The 15,555-nt window shown below is 40.3% G+C and overlaps 1 protein-coding gene across 9 annotated transcripts in view; it reads left to right on the top strand.

Annotated features, from left to right (window-relative positions):
• Positions 1–15,555, top strand: part of ogt.1 (O-linked N-acetylglucosamine (GlcNAc) transferase, tandem duplicate 1) — a 58,239-nt gene that overhangs the window by 23,905 nt on the left and 18,779 nt on the right. For 8 of the 9 annotated variants that reach the window (XM_067248377.1, XM_067248375.1, XM_067248373.1 and 5 more), the window contains 4 exons: positions 1,841–1,994; positions 2,093–2,194; positions 2,299–2,478; positions 14,203–14,361. In XM_067248377.1, coding sequence (XP_067104478.1) covers positions 1,841–1,994; positions 2,093–2,194; positions 2,299–2,478; positions 14,203–14,361 — 595 coding nt within the window. The remainder of the gene's footprint in view (positions 1–1,840; positions 1,995–2,092; positions 2,195–2,298; positions 2,479–14,202; positions 14,362–15,555) is intronic. The other variant, XM_067248378.1, reaches the window with a different exon arrangement.

Here is a 15,555-nt window from a genome sequence, read left to right as displayed (position 1 = left end):
GACACACAGTGAACCTCAAAGTCCATTGACACCTCTTTCCTATGCAAATCTCACAATTTGAAACTGCTGGAGTAAAACAGCAAAACAGTTTCAAAAACAACCCTATTTGGCTCTGGTCTAGGGCTGCACAATTAATCGCATTTTAATCATGATCACGGCTTCCCACTATAAAATTCGAATCGTACGATATTTAAAATGCGTCATTCCGTTCATAGTATAAACGGTTTTTTTGCTCAAAAATAAATAAGTAAAATAGTGCCCTGTTGAAGTTTTGCTATATTTTCTTTGTTTTTAGTGCTGTCAAACAATACAAATATTTTATTGCATTAATGTCATAGTTAACTCGCAATTAATTGCACATTTTTATCTATTCTAAATTTCTTTTTGTCCCATTATTTCATCTCAGTTCACAATGACAAAACACACAGATCACTTTGGTCTTGTCAATGGAACCATTTGGCAACTTTTAAAAGTAAACTTTCCATTCAGAATCTTATTGGCATCCATTTTGGCGTCTCGCGCTCGCCATCCACTCAAAACGTTAGCCTACTACTCTTTAGCCGGATCGCAAGCCCAAACAAGTGTGTGCGGCGTGCCTATTTTGTTTCCGGTCTAGCTAGAGCCGGTGTGGTGTTGTAGTTTTTCTAACGTCGCTAGTTGTTGCAACAGCATGTGAAAAAAACTATGTTTGCTAGGCCCAAAAAAACGTACGCCGTTAAAATGGGTTTGCGTTAACACCGTTAATAACGTGTTTAACTGACAGCAATAATTGTTTTCTTTATTCTTTAAGGAGATGCACTGAATTTTGGTGAAGAGGAACTATTTTGATGCACATATTTGTACGTTAGCAGGAATGTAGCACTATATGGATGTGACAGCAGTTAGCAATTAGCCTATGTGACAATATTTTTTGGGGGGTTAAAAGCAACAAATAATCGTGATAAATAATTGTGATTATCATTTTGGCCATAATTGTGCAGCCCTACTCTGGTCTGTACCTTTGTCACGCCCCAATCTCAGGGTATGCGTAGATCTCAGACACTAGTTTAGCTGCGTGCTGCTCTGTGTACTTCCACGGGAATTACAATCCACCAGTTTTGAAAACCTTGGACAATTTGCAGAAGGATTTGCTAAGATGCTGTTGCTGAAAAGAGGTGCTGTTCCGATCTTATGTTCATAACAACCGCAAGCTGTAGTATCATTTTGTCGCTAACAGTTATTAGCAATGCTAATGTATCTTGCCTGTATCTACAATAGGTACAATGTGTGATGATTTAGTTTATTGGCAATGGGGCTAACGTTATTTCATGTTCCTGACTGTTTCATTTGAATAAATAACCTGTGTTGTCATGTAAATCTACAATGTTTGTCCAGATCTTTATCAGGTTTTATTTTATTTTTCAGCAAGATGGCTAGAGCTAACTGAAGCGGAGTTGAATCACGATAGTTTGGTTGTTAAGCTGTAACGTTACCCACCTAAGTCGATCCCATTTGCATCAACAACAGAAGTGTAAACAACTAACGTTGTCATTTCAAATGATTCAATCTGTTGAAAACAGTGTTGTGTAGACACTATAGTTTATTTGTACATTTTTATTTCAAGTCTCCACCTTCGATGTTTCAGTGAGTATTTTTGGTCGAGTTGCGTCTTTGCTCCGTAGCTTCACTCGTTGTAAACCAACCAATCAGCGTGCAGCTTATTACCCTATTCAGAGACCTTAAGGAACAGTGTGAAATACCCTATAAAATCTATAAATGACCCCTTTAAGACTGTGCCTTTGCTCTGTGCAACATCTAGCGATGATTACATGTCAGTAAAAACTTCCCTGTCTTCCACCAGAATCAGCCCCACGTTTGCAGACGCCTACTCTAACATGGGTAACACCTTGAAGGAGATGCAGGATGTTCAAGGGGCTCTGCAGTGCTACACCCGTGCTATTCAAATAAATCCTGCCTTTGCAGATGCACACAGCAACTTGGCTTCTATACACAAGGTAGGATACATTCCTCAACAATCTACATTCACCAACCTACCCTCCACACACGCCATAAGTGGATGTCTCTCATGTCAGTGTCTCTACTCTGCTCTCAGGACTCTGGTAATATTCCGGACGCCATAGCTTCCTATCGGACAGCACTGAAGCTGAAACCTGACTTCCCTGATGCTTACTGCAACCTGGCTCACTGTCTGCAGGTAATCATTCAAAGCCTACTGCAACTTTGTCCACTAGGTATCCATTTCCCACTCTCACACACAAAAACATACTTACAGACTCAACTGTCGCTTTCACCCATTAGATTGTGTGTGACTGGACAGACTATGATGAGCGTATGAAGAAACTGGTGAGCATTGTTGCAGACCAGCTGGAAAAGAATCGTTTGCCCTCGGTGCACCCCCATCACAGCATGCTGTACCCGCTCTCCCATGGCTTTCGCAAAGCCATCGCTGAACGCCACGGAAACCTCTGTCTGGACAAGGTACAGGACCATTACAAACCCAGCCAACTATTGGCCTACTCAGCTGTTAATTGTGCGTCTCATTCCCAAAAGCATTGCTAGTACTTTCTGGAAGGTTCCGTTGCACGATTTAGATTTTTTTTTTTTAAGTTTTTGTGTCAAATGGTGCATCTAATGCTAGCCATCTATCCGCAATCACAAATGTCACAAACCTGCACATGTTAGCAACAAAGCCTGTACAATACAAGTCTGTTTCAGTAGAGACCAACACCATGGAAAATAAGTCTTGGTGCAGCTGTTTCTCAGTTTTTGTTATCTGGCTAATTTGCTTCGGGAAGATGGCTGGCTAGCTTGAAGTGCTACAGTACAGTAAATGACTAGCTGCAGAACAAAATGACAACAGGCCAGGGTGATGTCTCGTGTTGTTATCTTGATATGCTTTCCTGTGATATTAACACCTTGTATTTTGATCAGTTTTAGAGAAAAAGTATTGTAGCAGTAGAGTCTACTGTGTGTACATTTATATAATCACAAATATTTGCAGATTCATGCATCTTTTGTTAATTCACGCTTCTTCTGTTGAGCAACTGAGACGCAGAAGGCTACGGTAGTGCAGTGAATTTTCATTGGGTGTGCTTGCTTTTGGCAAGGCACAAACTATATTTTCTCTCATATATATATATATTTATTATTGTTATAATTTTACCACCCTAACTCCTCACAAAATGTTTGCATTACATAGACGATGTGTTTGTCAAAATGTGCTTCTTGGTCCCAATTGCGTTGCTTGTATCTGCGAAATCCAGGCAGGATTTACGTTTTTGTGACGAAAAGTGAAGCTAACGGTAGCTAACTAGCCACAGTCAGAAGTGTCAGGACGTCACATGATGCGTGCATTCATAACAAGGCATGTACAATACATACTTAGCTGTAAGTCAGTCGAGAGGTACTGTAGCTGGATACTGTAGCAGGCTAGTTAGCTGGTAGAACTGCAAGGCCACACACAGGCCAAGGTGATAATGTCTCATATGTAGCTTTAGTTAAGTAGCTTGATATGCTTTTCTATATAAACACTGTATTTTTGTCAATGTTACAGCTGGCGAAAGTAGCGCTCACATAGCTCTACAAAAATAGAAGTGGGCTCCCCTTAGTTTTTCTGGTTAGCAGTCCCACATATCATTAGTATTATTACTACTTGTAGTTATCTGAGTCTACCTGCCACCAGAATGGAGGACATGGGCACTATTCCTACCACTGTAGCCTCCTTGGTCATTTTCTTATATTAATACACAAACAGGCATACAACAGGAACAATGTTCGTACGAATTTAGTCTCCTTGGTCAGTTGTTGTGTCTTCTGTGAATGCGAAACTGTTAGGTGCCGGTGCACCTTTGCTCTGACTTACTGGTTATAGTTATGATTGAGTATTTCGTCCTGTTAGATTTCGGGGAGATTCGGTTCTTTTGAGGCTCACGGGAGCCTCTATAAAGGTCACGGAAGAGGGCGGTCGAGGCTCTGGCCCATTTCCGCTCCGAGATCAGTAGGGCTGTCCCCGACTAAGATTTTCTTTGGTCGACCAAGACTTGACTAAAACGTCTGAAAATCGACTAATTGAAATTTGAAACGCTTTTTGTTTCAGAAGAAAAAAACGTACAAACATTTTCCCGATCTGACTCAATGGCTGCTGGACATTGCAGATTCAGCCGCTAATAGCCTACTAATAATAAGACTCGTATCACCAGTCCTGTTGTAACTGAATGCCGATGGTATTTAGTATCTCTTACAATGTACTACAAATTACAAATATTGTTTGTTTAACATGCAAATCATCAGAGCGCGCTTATCACTGCCTGAACTTGCAGCATGCGAACTTGCGTAGAAGCTGAGTGGGGAACGGTGCAAAAGAGAAAGATTTTGTTGTCTTGGCCGGAGAAGATAATGTCATTCGATGTGGATGTGATTCTTATAATAGGCATATTCATTTTTCGACCCAGCGCGTTAGCACGAGCGAAGTAGGGCTAGGCCAACTTACGTTTTTCAGGTGGTAGGCTACATCATATTCAACATCGAACTATGAAAAATAAACCGTTGTTGGCAGAGATTGCATTCAACGTTTTTCGAGTCACCCGGTACTTTGTAAATGTACTTTAATGAAATGCTGCCATACCACAGATTTCTTTGCCATTTTGACTAATAACACCGACAAAGAAGGCTATGGCAGAGTTTGTAGTTCGGCAGCCGCTTGTGTCATCCCGCTTGATGTCTAGAGATCAGTCTACTCCAGCGCTGGTGTGAGCAGCGCCTCAATTTACTTTGAGACCGGCTGTTTAGTTTTCGGTTCATTTCTTTGTTAGTTTAGTTGGGGGGGTCTTCGTGTAGTGTGGTGGAGGTGCTGGCTCCGGCTTCGACGGCCCTGTATAGGGTTGGCCCGGTGTCGCACCTTCTTTTGTGGCTGGCTCTCCAGGTTGGTTTCCTTTGTTACCTACTTTCCTTTACGGGGCACGGGAGGGGTTTCGTACCGCATAGTTTTAAGAAAATAAGACGAACAAACGAATGTTTCCATAAATAAAATCTACGTTTGTAACGTCAACTGTTTGGTCTCCTGTGTCCTCTGTTAACTATGGTACGAACCGGTTGGGTCGTAACAGATACAGAAAATACTATTTTACAGCATTGCATAGCACAAAGGTAAAAATGCGTTTATATAAACATAGCAAACTTGCTCTTAGGCAGAACTGTACATGCAAGTGTTGTGTAGTTGTGTCAGGAATATTAATCTATCAAGCATTGCAAAGTCAGTCGGTGAACAAGTTTAAGAAAGCTTTATTGCTTGCGGCCGGCCCACAAGGAGACAAAAACATCACACGCCATTGTGCTACAAAGTTTGTCTGCTAGCATGTTGCGCTAGCTACCTATTTAAGCAGCCTCGCTCTTTACAGTCATTGGTTAAGACAAAGGCATGCAAATGTCCCATGGCTCTTCTTCATTGGCTCCCTTGCATAGACCTGGCACGCACATGTGTGCTTACGACATCAACCCTGATTGAAACACAACAATAGGATCTCCGGTCCTGGGGTCGTAAACTCCTTCACATAGGTGTCAAAAAATGGTCACCAGACCTTGCGTCTCCACCTATAGTCCTTGTCACAAAGTATCTCCTTAAAACAACCAAACCAACCCCCTTCTTCCTAGTCCTCAGCCCCAAGATAAGGATCTTGTATGTTTACCCAGAGTTCAGATTTGGGGTTATGCCTCTCTTTGCACCCAAAGAATACTGAACACAGAATCATTCTTATACAGGATAAATGTGTTACATCTTCAATTTTTCCAACAAGTTGTAAGAGTGCTAAATGACTAAATGTAAATGTATAGTGAATTAGGCCTACAATCATGACAACTGGCTTAAACCATTGTGCATGTAATGACTTCCATAATGAACAAAATGTATAGATCTTTGTGGTGTTAAGACAATTGAACAGAACCAATTTAATACATTTTGATCAATATAACATAAGCAATTGATAACGTAGGAAACGGCAGCAGTGTTTCTCATTCATTGGCTAGACCGTGGCGGCCCACCAAAGTCTGTGTCCGCCATAGTTTCATGAAGTTTCATTAGGGATGAACGATTAATTGCATTTGCGATAATATCGTGATGTGACAAAACGAGATTGTGTAATCGCAAAGGCTGTGATTTTAATTTGGTCAACTGACACGCAAGAGCAAAGCAGTTTGCAGACAAAAAATACGCTACACTTTACCTTGACCTGTATGATGGCCTCAGGCTCGACAGAACCTGACACTACAGACACTTAAGTGTCAAATAGGCACAGTAAGTCAGTTGTGTGGGAATATTTTGCCTTTAAAAAAAGATGCTGCGCAGTGTCAAGTACTGTGCAAAACTTGCCTGGCTAACGTTGCTACCTCACGGGGCAACACCACCAACCTAATTCAGCCCTTAAAAAAACACCACAAAGCAATTTACGATGCATAGCAAAAATGCCAACACCAGTGTGTCAAATAAGCCAAATATCACCTGACAGGATCACGGATCAAAATGTTTCAAAGTCTAACTCCATATTCAAGTACTTAAAAACGGCACGTGGAAATTACCGTAACAGCGTTCATCACGAAAGATGATATGCCCCTCAGTACGGTGATACACATACAGTAGGAACACTATGGCTGTCAGTGCCATACTGTTTCTACTGACTGGATCAGATATGTTCAGACCATGTTTCTTGTTCTTTTAAGATTTAACTTTCCAACGGTCCCCACAGCGCAAGTTATTTTTCCGAAACGGTAGCTAGCTAGCTTTAGTTCGCTTTCGGGCTAAGTTACCTAGCATAATACTCGTAGCAATGCAACTACCATGCTACTGTTACTCGTTAGCCTTCTCATTAGTACATTTTGAAGTCCTACTAAAGCGTTTTTTCTATCGGAAAATATTCAATTGGGTTGGGGTTCGAAATCACATATGTGATGTTGCGCTGTGGGACCCACATTCGAACGATCACATATGTGACGCTACTCCTTGAGAAAGTGCAACGCACATGTTATAAGCCTACGTTTAGCTTTGATTTACAAAAATAATTTCAAAGAGGTACAGGCGGGATGTCGGGGGTACTCAATAGGCGGACTCTGATCCGGACCCAGACGCAATACAATTTGGACTGAAGCCAAAATCAACATTTTAATTTATTCATGATACATGCGAGTTTTCATTGGTGCGTGATTTTGTGCCTATATTTTTTTCCTACTAGATGTGGTTTCTATCTTCCGTGTCCAATCCAAAGGTTCAATCAGGAGCTGTAATAACTGTTTTCACCATGACAACTCACTCACCGTTGGCCGCGACCTCTGTGGGTCACGCAGGTTGTGTGTGTCATTCGCAACAACGCAGGCTAATCGATTTGCTAAAGGTACCTTTTTCTTCCTTAGCAAAAATCAAGGCGAGACAAAACCTGACAAAAGGTGAAAAGTTTATTCAGAAAATTGCAAATTTCAGACAGAGTGGGCTGACATGTATGCACAAAATCTTTTAATTTTGATTAAAAGATTTTGCAGATTAATCTTTAGTTTAATCTGCAATGAGACGGTTGCCCTTGTCAAAAGTGGTAACGTGAAACGTCACTATGACACAAAGCATAGACAACAAAATTACCCCCAGAACTCTGAGGTAAGGGCCAGAAAAATAAACCATCACTGTTCCGGACCCTGGACTGAATGGAAATTTGGTGAGTGGACCTTTTGGGTTTCTAAGTGAGTACCCCTGCGGTATGTTCGAAACATTTTTCTAACTTTGTGTGTTATGTTGCTGACTGGAGATCAATAGTACATATAAATTTGTATTACTAATAAATCATAATAATCGCATATTAAATCGCAATTGCAATATTAGACAAATTAATCGCTATTAGCTTTTCCTAAATCGTTCAGCCCTACTTGTCATTACTAACATTGTTGCTTTAGAAAAGCATCTTTGTCTCCCACTCAGTCACCCCCTCTGTCCCTCCGCGGTACGAGTGCATGCTCTTTCAGTCACACGTGCTCACTGGAACATTCTTGGCTACCTGCGTCCAAGACATTTGTGGACACATTGTATGACTGCCTATGAAGTTAGTTGTCAGTCCTCGCTTACAGCTAGCTAGCTAACATTAGCTAATTATGTACGTAATTCCAGATAGATGGATTTAACTTTAAAACAAACCAAATCTTCTTCCAGGGGAGCATGCCTCCGAAGGAGCATTGGCGATTTGTTTTAAATTATGAGAAATTTATTTTATGTGCATAAGTGACTAGAATAGATACGCTTTTAGAATATAGGTACCAAAGCCACTGAAAAGAACTGGCATCACCAGCTGCATCACAGGCACTGCACTATTATCTATAATTCCAGACATCTGTGTGTGTCACCGACATCGCGGGCACTGTGCCCTATTTATAATTCCAGGAATCTGTGTGTGTGCGCCACCTATTTTAACATGGGCTCTGTGCAACAGTGCTTAAAAATATCACTAGAAGGAAAAAAACTGGAAGGGAAGTTTGTCATAATATAGGTTAGGACCATTTTTACCCAGGATTGCCCAATGTCTTCGTTTTGATGCCTCTGTTTCAACTATGTCAGGTTGCCACATGGCCTATCACCATTCCCTCTTGCACCAAGGGAAATAAGAGAACTAATTCTGCACTTCACTCTTAGTATTTTGAAGTGTAAATGAGCAGCAACAAAAGTATTCTTTCAATTTATGCAGTCTTTCTAAATAATAAGTATACATACTTATTTTAAGATATACAGAAATCAGTTGTAAAATGTTAGTAACAAAACAGACCCATCGACAACCGACGCAAGCACACTTCACAATTTCCCCAGAAATTGTACCCTCTAGTTATAATTGGGTGTGCTCACGCCTTCGGCGAGCACAACCATTGTTCTCTCACGTATATATTATTAGGATTCCTCCGTAAGGAGGAAGCCTATTGTTATTGTTAGTTAGGTGTGCTTTGCCTTCGGCAAGGGCACAACCATTGTTCTCTCACATATATATTATTATTTATTTTTGCCCCCCTAAGTCTTTGTCAATATTTGGACTACATAGACAACGTCAATGTCTAAAGTTTCGTCTTGGTAGCGCTTGAGTTGCTTGTATTTGTATTTACGTTCCGTTGCACGGTTTAAGTAGAAATTAAGTTTTTGTGTCGTAAGGTGAAGCTAACGGTGTCTAACTTGCTAGCCACAGTCAATGACGCTACTTACATCATTAACATCACGAAAACTCGCCTGACTACCTCTAGCAGAACATTAGTTTAGCAGCTCGTTAACTTCTGGGAGCTAGCTAAGCTAACTGCTTTACTGCAAGGCAGCTGCATAAATGCCACAAGCAAAGAGGCCAGGGTGATAACTATTTACTCATTTTACTTTGTGATGTGAAACACAATTGTGAAATGTAATGTACAATATTAGCTGATATTATTAAGGAAGTAGGCCCACATCTACTTTCGGAAACGGTAGTCTACTATTTCACTGAAGCATTAGCATCATGACATTAGCCTCTGTTGCCCGGGCAACACATACTACAGCGGTCTATGATGCATCTGTTTTCAATCGTTAAAATAAACATTCTTCACAAATACATTTTCGTTGTAGGATTTATTATGACATTACATTACAAGTAAACGATTTGTTGGTGAAATTATCATCACCTGTGGTTTCAAACCAGTGTTGCTCACTGCAACGCTGTAGCCTACGCGAGACACACTACAAAAACATCTACTGTTTAGGAAGTCAAACGGCGACAGAACACTCCCCTTACTTAAATCAAAAGTCTTTCAATAAGTGAAACTATCTGACTACTAACCTGAACTTCATTGCCACAGCCTAAACTTTGTCAATCTGTTCATGAAAATAATTAATTTCAGCCTAAACCGTACAACGGAACGTTAAATCCAATTCAACCAACGCAATCGCTACCAAGACGAACACAGCAATAGTCTAGTACTGTAGTAGTAGAATTTACCGGGGCAGCTTCTCCACACAGGACTATATCGCATTTTGCGTTGTTACTGACACTGATCGCTACCAGTGAGCTTTATGAATGAGCGATCATACAAACACGGAATTTACTGTGGCAGGGAGGTGCAAACACTAAACATATACGAATCTTAAATTAAGTAAAGGTACAGAAGTTGAACTATTCCTAAGAACTATACAATCTAAGAATAAAACAACCGACGCAAGCAAGCACACCCTACAATTTCCCCAGAAATTGTACCCTCTCTAGTTATAATTATTACTCATTGATCTTCAAATAGCAAACCAAGCAGTATTTTTGGAAATACAAAGTAGAAATAATAATAAAATAAATGCTAATAAATAACAGTACATCCAACTCAAGTACATACATTAAAATAACGGGTTAATAGTGGTAAGTATCAGAAATTAATATTGATGAATCATGTATGATGCTGTGTGCCAGCAATACTATAGTATTTTGATATGGGATATAATAACTCTTAAGTACCAATTACTTACCAGGAATTAGAGCCAACAGTTATGAAAAGTAATACCTTTTTATCCTTGTATGGATTAAGTATTTGACCATGGTTACTAAAGGTCCTTTTGGAGTCTCCAAAGGGCACTTTTAGAAAACACCTGGATGTACCCTTAGAAAAATGTGTAAAATATTCTCTCTTTTTTTTTAATGGTGTTAAAATCTACTTTGGACTTGGACGAGGTTAGGCTTCATGCTGTGGTCCCATTGTGTTTTCCAGCTAATACCTCCCACCTATAGTCATTTGCAGGCATCTGCAAAACAAAATTCAGGCGGAAATAAACACTTTTTATTTTAGTGTTTTCTAGCATCTACTACTCCAAACCAGAAGCACTTACAGGTATTCTGACAACAGTGGAAAGAACTGCAGATTGTCACCTCTCAAAAGAGACAGAATTTCAAAGGATTGTTAAGAGGTTAATCAAAACCGACTTTCCATGTTGTTGTTCCAACTTACATTTACTTTCTCAGTCTGGAAATATTTTACCTGATTAATTTGACACCACACAAATGCAGTATAATTGAATGAACTAATGCGATTAACAGAGGCATTTGCAATTAAATGAAACTATAAGCTTAACGCACCTGAGTCCGGAGTAAAGAAAATAGGGAGATTGTTATATAAGGTGAATTTGCTTTTACAATCGATACACGGCTCTAGACTGCGAACGTTTGAGACGTGCGACCTGCAAATTTCATGTTGAAAAACGAGGAGGGAGCGAGTCTGCCTGGTTTGGCCAGTGTGTGTGAGGGGGGAGGGTCCGTGGGTAACGTCATCTACACTTTTGTCTTGCTCGGGTGTCTCGCGAAGGGAGTGACGGCTAATATTAACCAGTCTATAATCTACAGTAAAGTTAAGAATCTAAAGATTAAGTTTAGTTGGTTATGTAACGTAGGATATAACTGTGCAATTAGCAAGCATTTTGTAGAGAAATTCAAACATGTCGCATCATAACAGGTATTTACACAAATGCTCCTGTAAGGAGTTGGGAAGACGGGAGGTCGGCAAACTTCTCCCTTTTGGTTTTATTCCGTCATTTATTGAAGTAGGCCTACAAAGACAATACTTTTTTTAACAGAAAACGTAGCTAGCTACCCTCAACGTAGCCCAGAACTCACTGCGCCCTTAACCTTTTCATAATCCTGTTAAATTTGCCTGAAAACGCCTAAACAGCATACCCAAAGTAAATTGAAAGCTGTTCTTGAACCATTTGGAGTACATGCATGTAAATGATCTCTTTTGAAAGCTGACACTCTGAAGTTATTTCCCCTGTTGTCAGGACCCCTGTAAGTCCTACTGGTGTTGAGTAATAGAAGCTTGAACACAAGGAAAGTGAAAGTTTCTATTTCCGCCTAGATTTTGTTTTGAAAACAGAGGCCTGAAGAGGCCTAGATGTGGTAGGTATTAGCTGGAAGACTAAATTGGACCACAGGTTGAAGCCTTATCCAATTCAAATCAAAAGTCAAACATAATACCACAATATATTCATATTTGACACATGTTTTTATAAGAGTACATCCAGGTGTTTTCTAAAAGGGCCTTTTGGAGACTCCAAAATGACCCTTTGTAACCAAGGTCAAATACTTAGGATAAAAAGGTATTATTTTTCATAATTGTTATCTCTAATGAAAGGTGGTACTTAGAACTATCATATATAATAGCTAAATCCCTAATTAGTATTACTGAAACACAAAAACTGAAGCATGAACACATTGGAGTGCTTTATCTGATTCCCAGGATTGGCGCACAAAGAACACTGATTCTGTCAACCATATTGCGCAATCGACTTTTATTTTGACGGCTCCACAGACACATACAAATGAGGTATTGGCATTTTCAGCTAGCTCTCAGCTACAAGGCTAACGAGCTAATTTCAGAGCCAGTCGAAGCCAGTTCGAGAAATTAGTTTAGAACGAGTGGGGGGGGGGGGCAGGACGCACAGACCTAGTTGGCTTTAGAGGGCTGTCAACGGGGCATGGAAGCTCCTATTGGGTCAAACAATCTGTCAATCAAAAGGGGAGGGTTCAACAGACATTTTGATGCCTTCATATCGTAAATACTCCGTTGCTAACCGGAGAAAAGAACACTTTCATGTGAACAAGTTGTTTCTTCCGTCGGCTAACTTGCATAATGAAACAAAGGATAATGGCTATTCATGAACGTAAAACATTGTATTTGGACGAATTACTTTACATGGTTAGATACTTTGAACCCTTGGGAATGTACGCAGATCAAGTTTTGATGTGTTGTTTGCATACCTGGACGACACGGAACCTTTGAGGGTAAGTAGAGACGTTTAGCTTTGTAAACAACACCAAAGTGGTGACTGGACCAAGACGTTAACTAAACTTGTTGTTGTGACTCGATCTTGAAATGGTTTACATATCTACAAGCACAAGAATTGTAGCTTTCCAATGATGTATAACATGTGTAGTAGTCAAAAAAATATATTTATTAACATTTAGTGCGTAGTAACAGGGGGGAGTAGGGGGCAGTGTTTTCGGTCCCGCGGGCGGGCCCGGACGAAAAACAGGTTAAAGGTGCAGTGTCCACTTGAACCTGTCCAGGGAATTATGTACAAGACGTAATCTGCCATACTCCCAAATATATTTTGAGGGTTGAACAGAACATTTCGGGAGCATATACGACCAAAATGGCCGCAATTTTGAACATAAAAAAGAAATCAAATAAGTAGTTTTTATTTGTCGAGTACAAATAAGTCAAGAAATTGGCCTCCCATGTGGTAGATCCCGACCGATAAAGGATTTTTAAGGGCGATACCGATACAAATATTTGGTGATTTAAAAATCCGATATTCCGATATCGGCCGATACAAAAAAATATTTTTAAAATCCAGAAACACTTAACAAAACAAACTGATTTCCCTAACAGTAGTTATATGTAGTTTACATTTAGTCACTTTTAGCAGAAGTTCTTATCCAGAGCGACTAAGTACAGGGACATTCCCAGAGGCAAGTAGGGTTAAGTGCCTTCCCAAGGACACAACGTAAGTTTGACATGGCCAGGAATCGAACCAGCAACCTTCTGATTAATAGCCCGATTCCCTAACTGCTCAGCAATCTGACTCCTGTTATTATTTCCTCACTAAAATATGTTAATGCAGTTTCTGATAAATACAATTTATAAAAATACAAACTGAAGATATGAAAGTCCTTTGAAAGAATATATCCCAATATCGGCCCGCCGATATATCGGTAGGGCTCTACCTTGTGGTTATTTTATATAAACTATTAATTGAGTTGAAAGAAAATGTGCTATATAGTGATAGGTATCGTTATCGGGATATGAAAGGATCCAGTTTTTCCCCACAGAATTTGATTCTATTTAAACATTAGGGGCTTAGCCCAAACCTCAGTCATTTTGATGTGTGTAGATAGGGACGTCAACAAGCTTTATGTATTGTGTGTGTGGAGTCAGTTGGCTGAGCGGTGAGGGAGTCGGGCTAGTAATCCGAAGGTTGCCAGTTCGATTCCCGGTCATGCCAACTGACGTTGTGTCCTTGGGCAAGGCACTTCACCCTACTTGCCTCGGGGGAATGTCCCTGTACTTACTGTAAGTCGCTCTGGATAAGAGCGTCTGCTAAATGACTAAATGTAAATGTGTGTGTGTATATATATATATATTATACATACAAATTGCAGCCTTGACCCCTCCTCTTTCTGTGGCCTACAGATCAACGCCCTTCACAAGCCACCCTATGAGCACCCTAAGGACCTGAAGACCAGTGGCGGCCGTCTGAGGGTGGGCTATGTCAGCTCTGATTTCGGAAACCACCCCACCTCCCACCTAATGCAGTCCATCCCTGGCATGCACAACTCGGAGAAGTTTGAGGTTGGTGGGACTATTACTGTAAAATATATTACTGTTAACACTTCACCATGTTGGCACTCTTCACCATGTTGGCACACTATCTTTCAGTGCAACAAGGAAGGACTCCAAAAAAAAAAAAAAACTGTTTGGACCAAAGTCGGATATAAAAAAATTACACTTTTTTACCGGGCTGTACGAACGTCTGCTTAAAAAAAAAGTCACGGTATTGCGATTACAGCTCTAAAATACTTTTGTTGAACACGAAACATTTAATTTTTAAGCAAGATATAAACATTTTGAACAGCAGTAAACACGTCAAGTTGAATAGTTCAATTCTAGTTATTAGAACTATTACAGTTCTGGGAGTCAGGGAGTCAGGTGGCTGAGCGGTTAGGGAATCGGGCTAGTAATCAGAAGGTTGTCTGTTCGATTCCCGGCGGTGCAAAATGAAGTTGTGTCCTTGGGCAAGGCACTTCACCCTACTTGCCTCGGGGGGGAATGTCCCTGTACTTACTGTAAGTCGCTCTGGATAAGAGCATCTGCTAAATGACTAAATGTAAATGTAGTTCTAAACAGCAAATGTTTACTCCTCGACAGGTCTGCCAACGCCTTTGTAAACCGAGATTTGTTTGACAAAAATGTTTTAACAAATCGAGGCGACAAAGCATTTGCTGACCTGTCGAGGAGTAAACATTTGGTTTCTTATATACTACAACAATACGTGCGAAGATCACAAATCAAACAGGTCGAATCTGGAGCAGACGCCATGTTGTCAGAGCAATCAGCTGCACTTGCACTGGTGACGTCACTACATCTCCAAGGCAACATATCAACAACATCAATTCGTCTTCTGTCTGCTTTAGATACTTCTTTAAAACGGGAAGCGATTGCGGGGCGTTTGCGGACCTGTGCAAAAACCATATTTTTTTTTTTTTTTTTTTTTTTTGGGCAATTTAGACTACTTTGTTGCCGAGCAGATGCCTCGTTGTTAAGGTCAATGGCTACATCTCCAAGACAACCGTTTGTTGCTAGGTCCGTAAAAACGTTTATTTACCTCTGCGAACTTTCAGGAGGTATATAAACGGATTTATTAACTTTTGAGAACGTCTTCTGGACCAATAGGAACAGCGTATTGGTCCAATTGTTACACTAGTATATAAGAAACATCATTATTGTTTTAATTGAATTTATACACATCAACGGTGAAAGACTTTT

The sequence above is a fragment of the Osmerus mordax genome, chromosome 12 (genome assembly GCF_038355195.1).
Source record: "Osmerus mordax isolate fOsmMor3 chromosome 12, fOsmMor3.pri, whole genome shotgun sequence".
In the NCBI taxonomy this organism is placed as follows: Eukaryota; Metazoa; Chordata; class Actinopteri; order Osmeriformes; family Osmeridae; genus Osmerus; species Osmerus mordax.
Note: the sequence above shows the minus strand (reverse complement) of the source record. Positions and strands in the feature narration are given on the sequence as shown.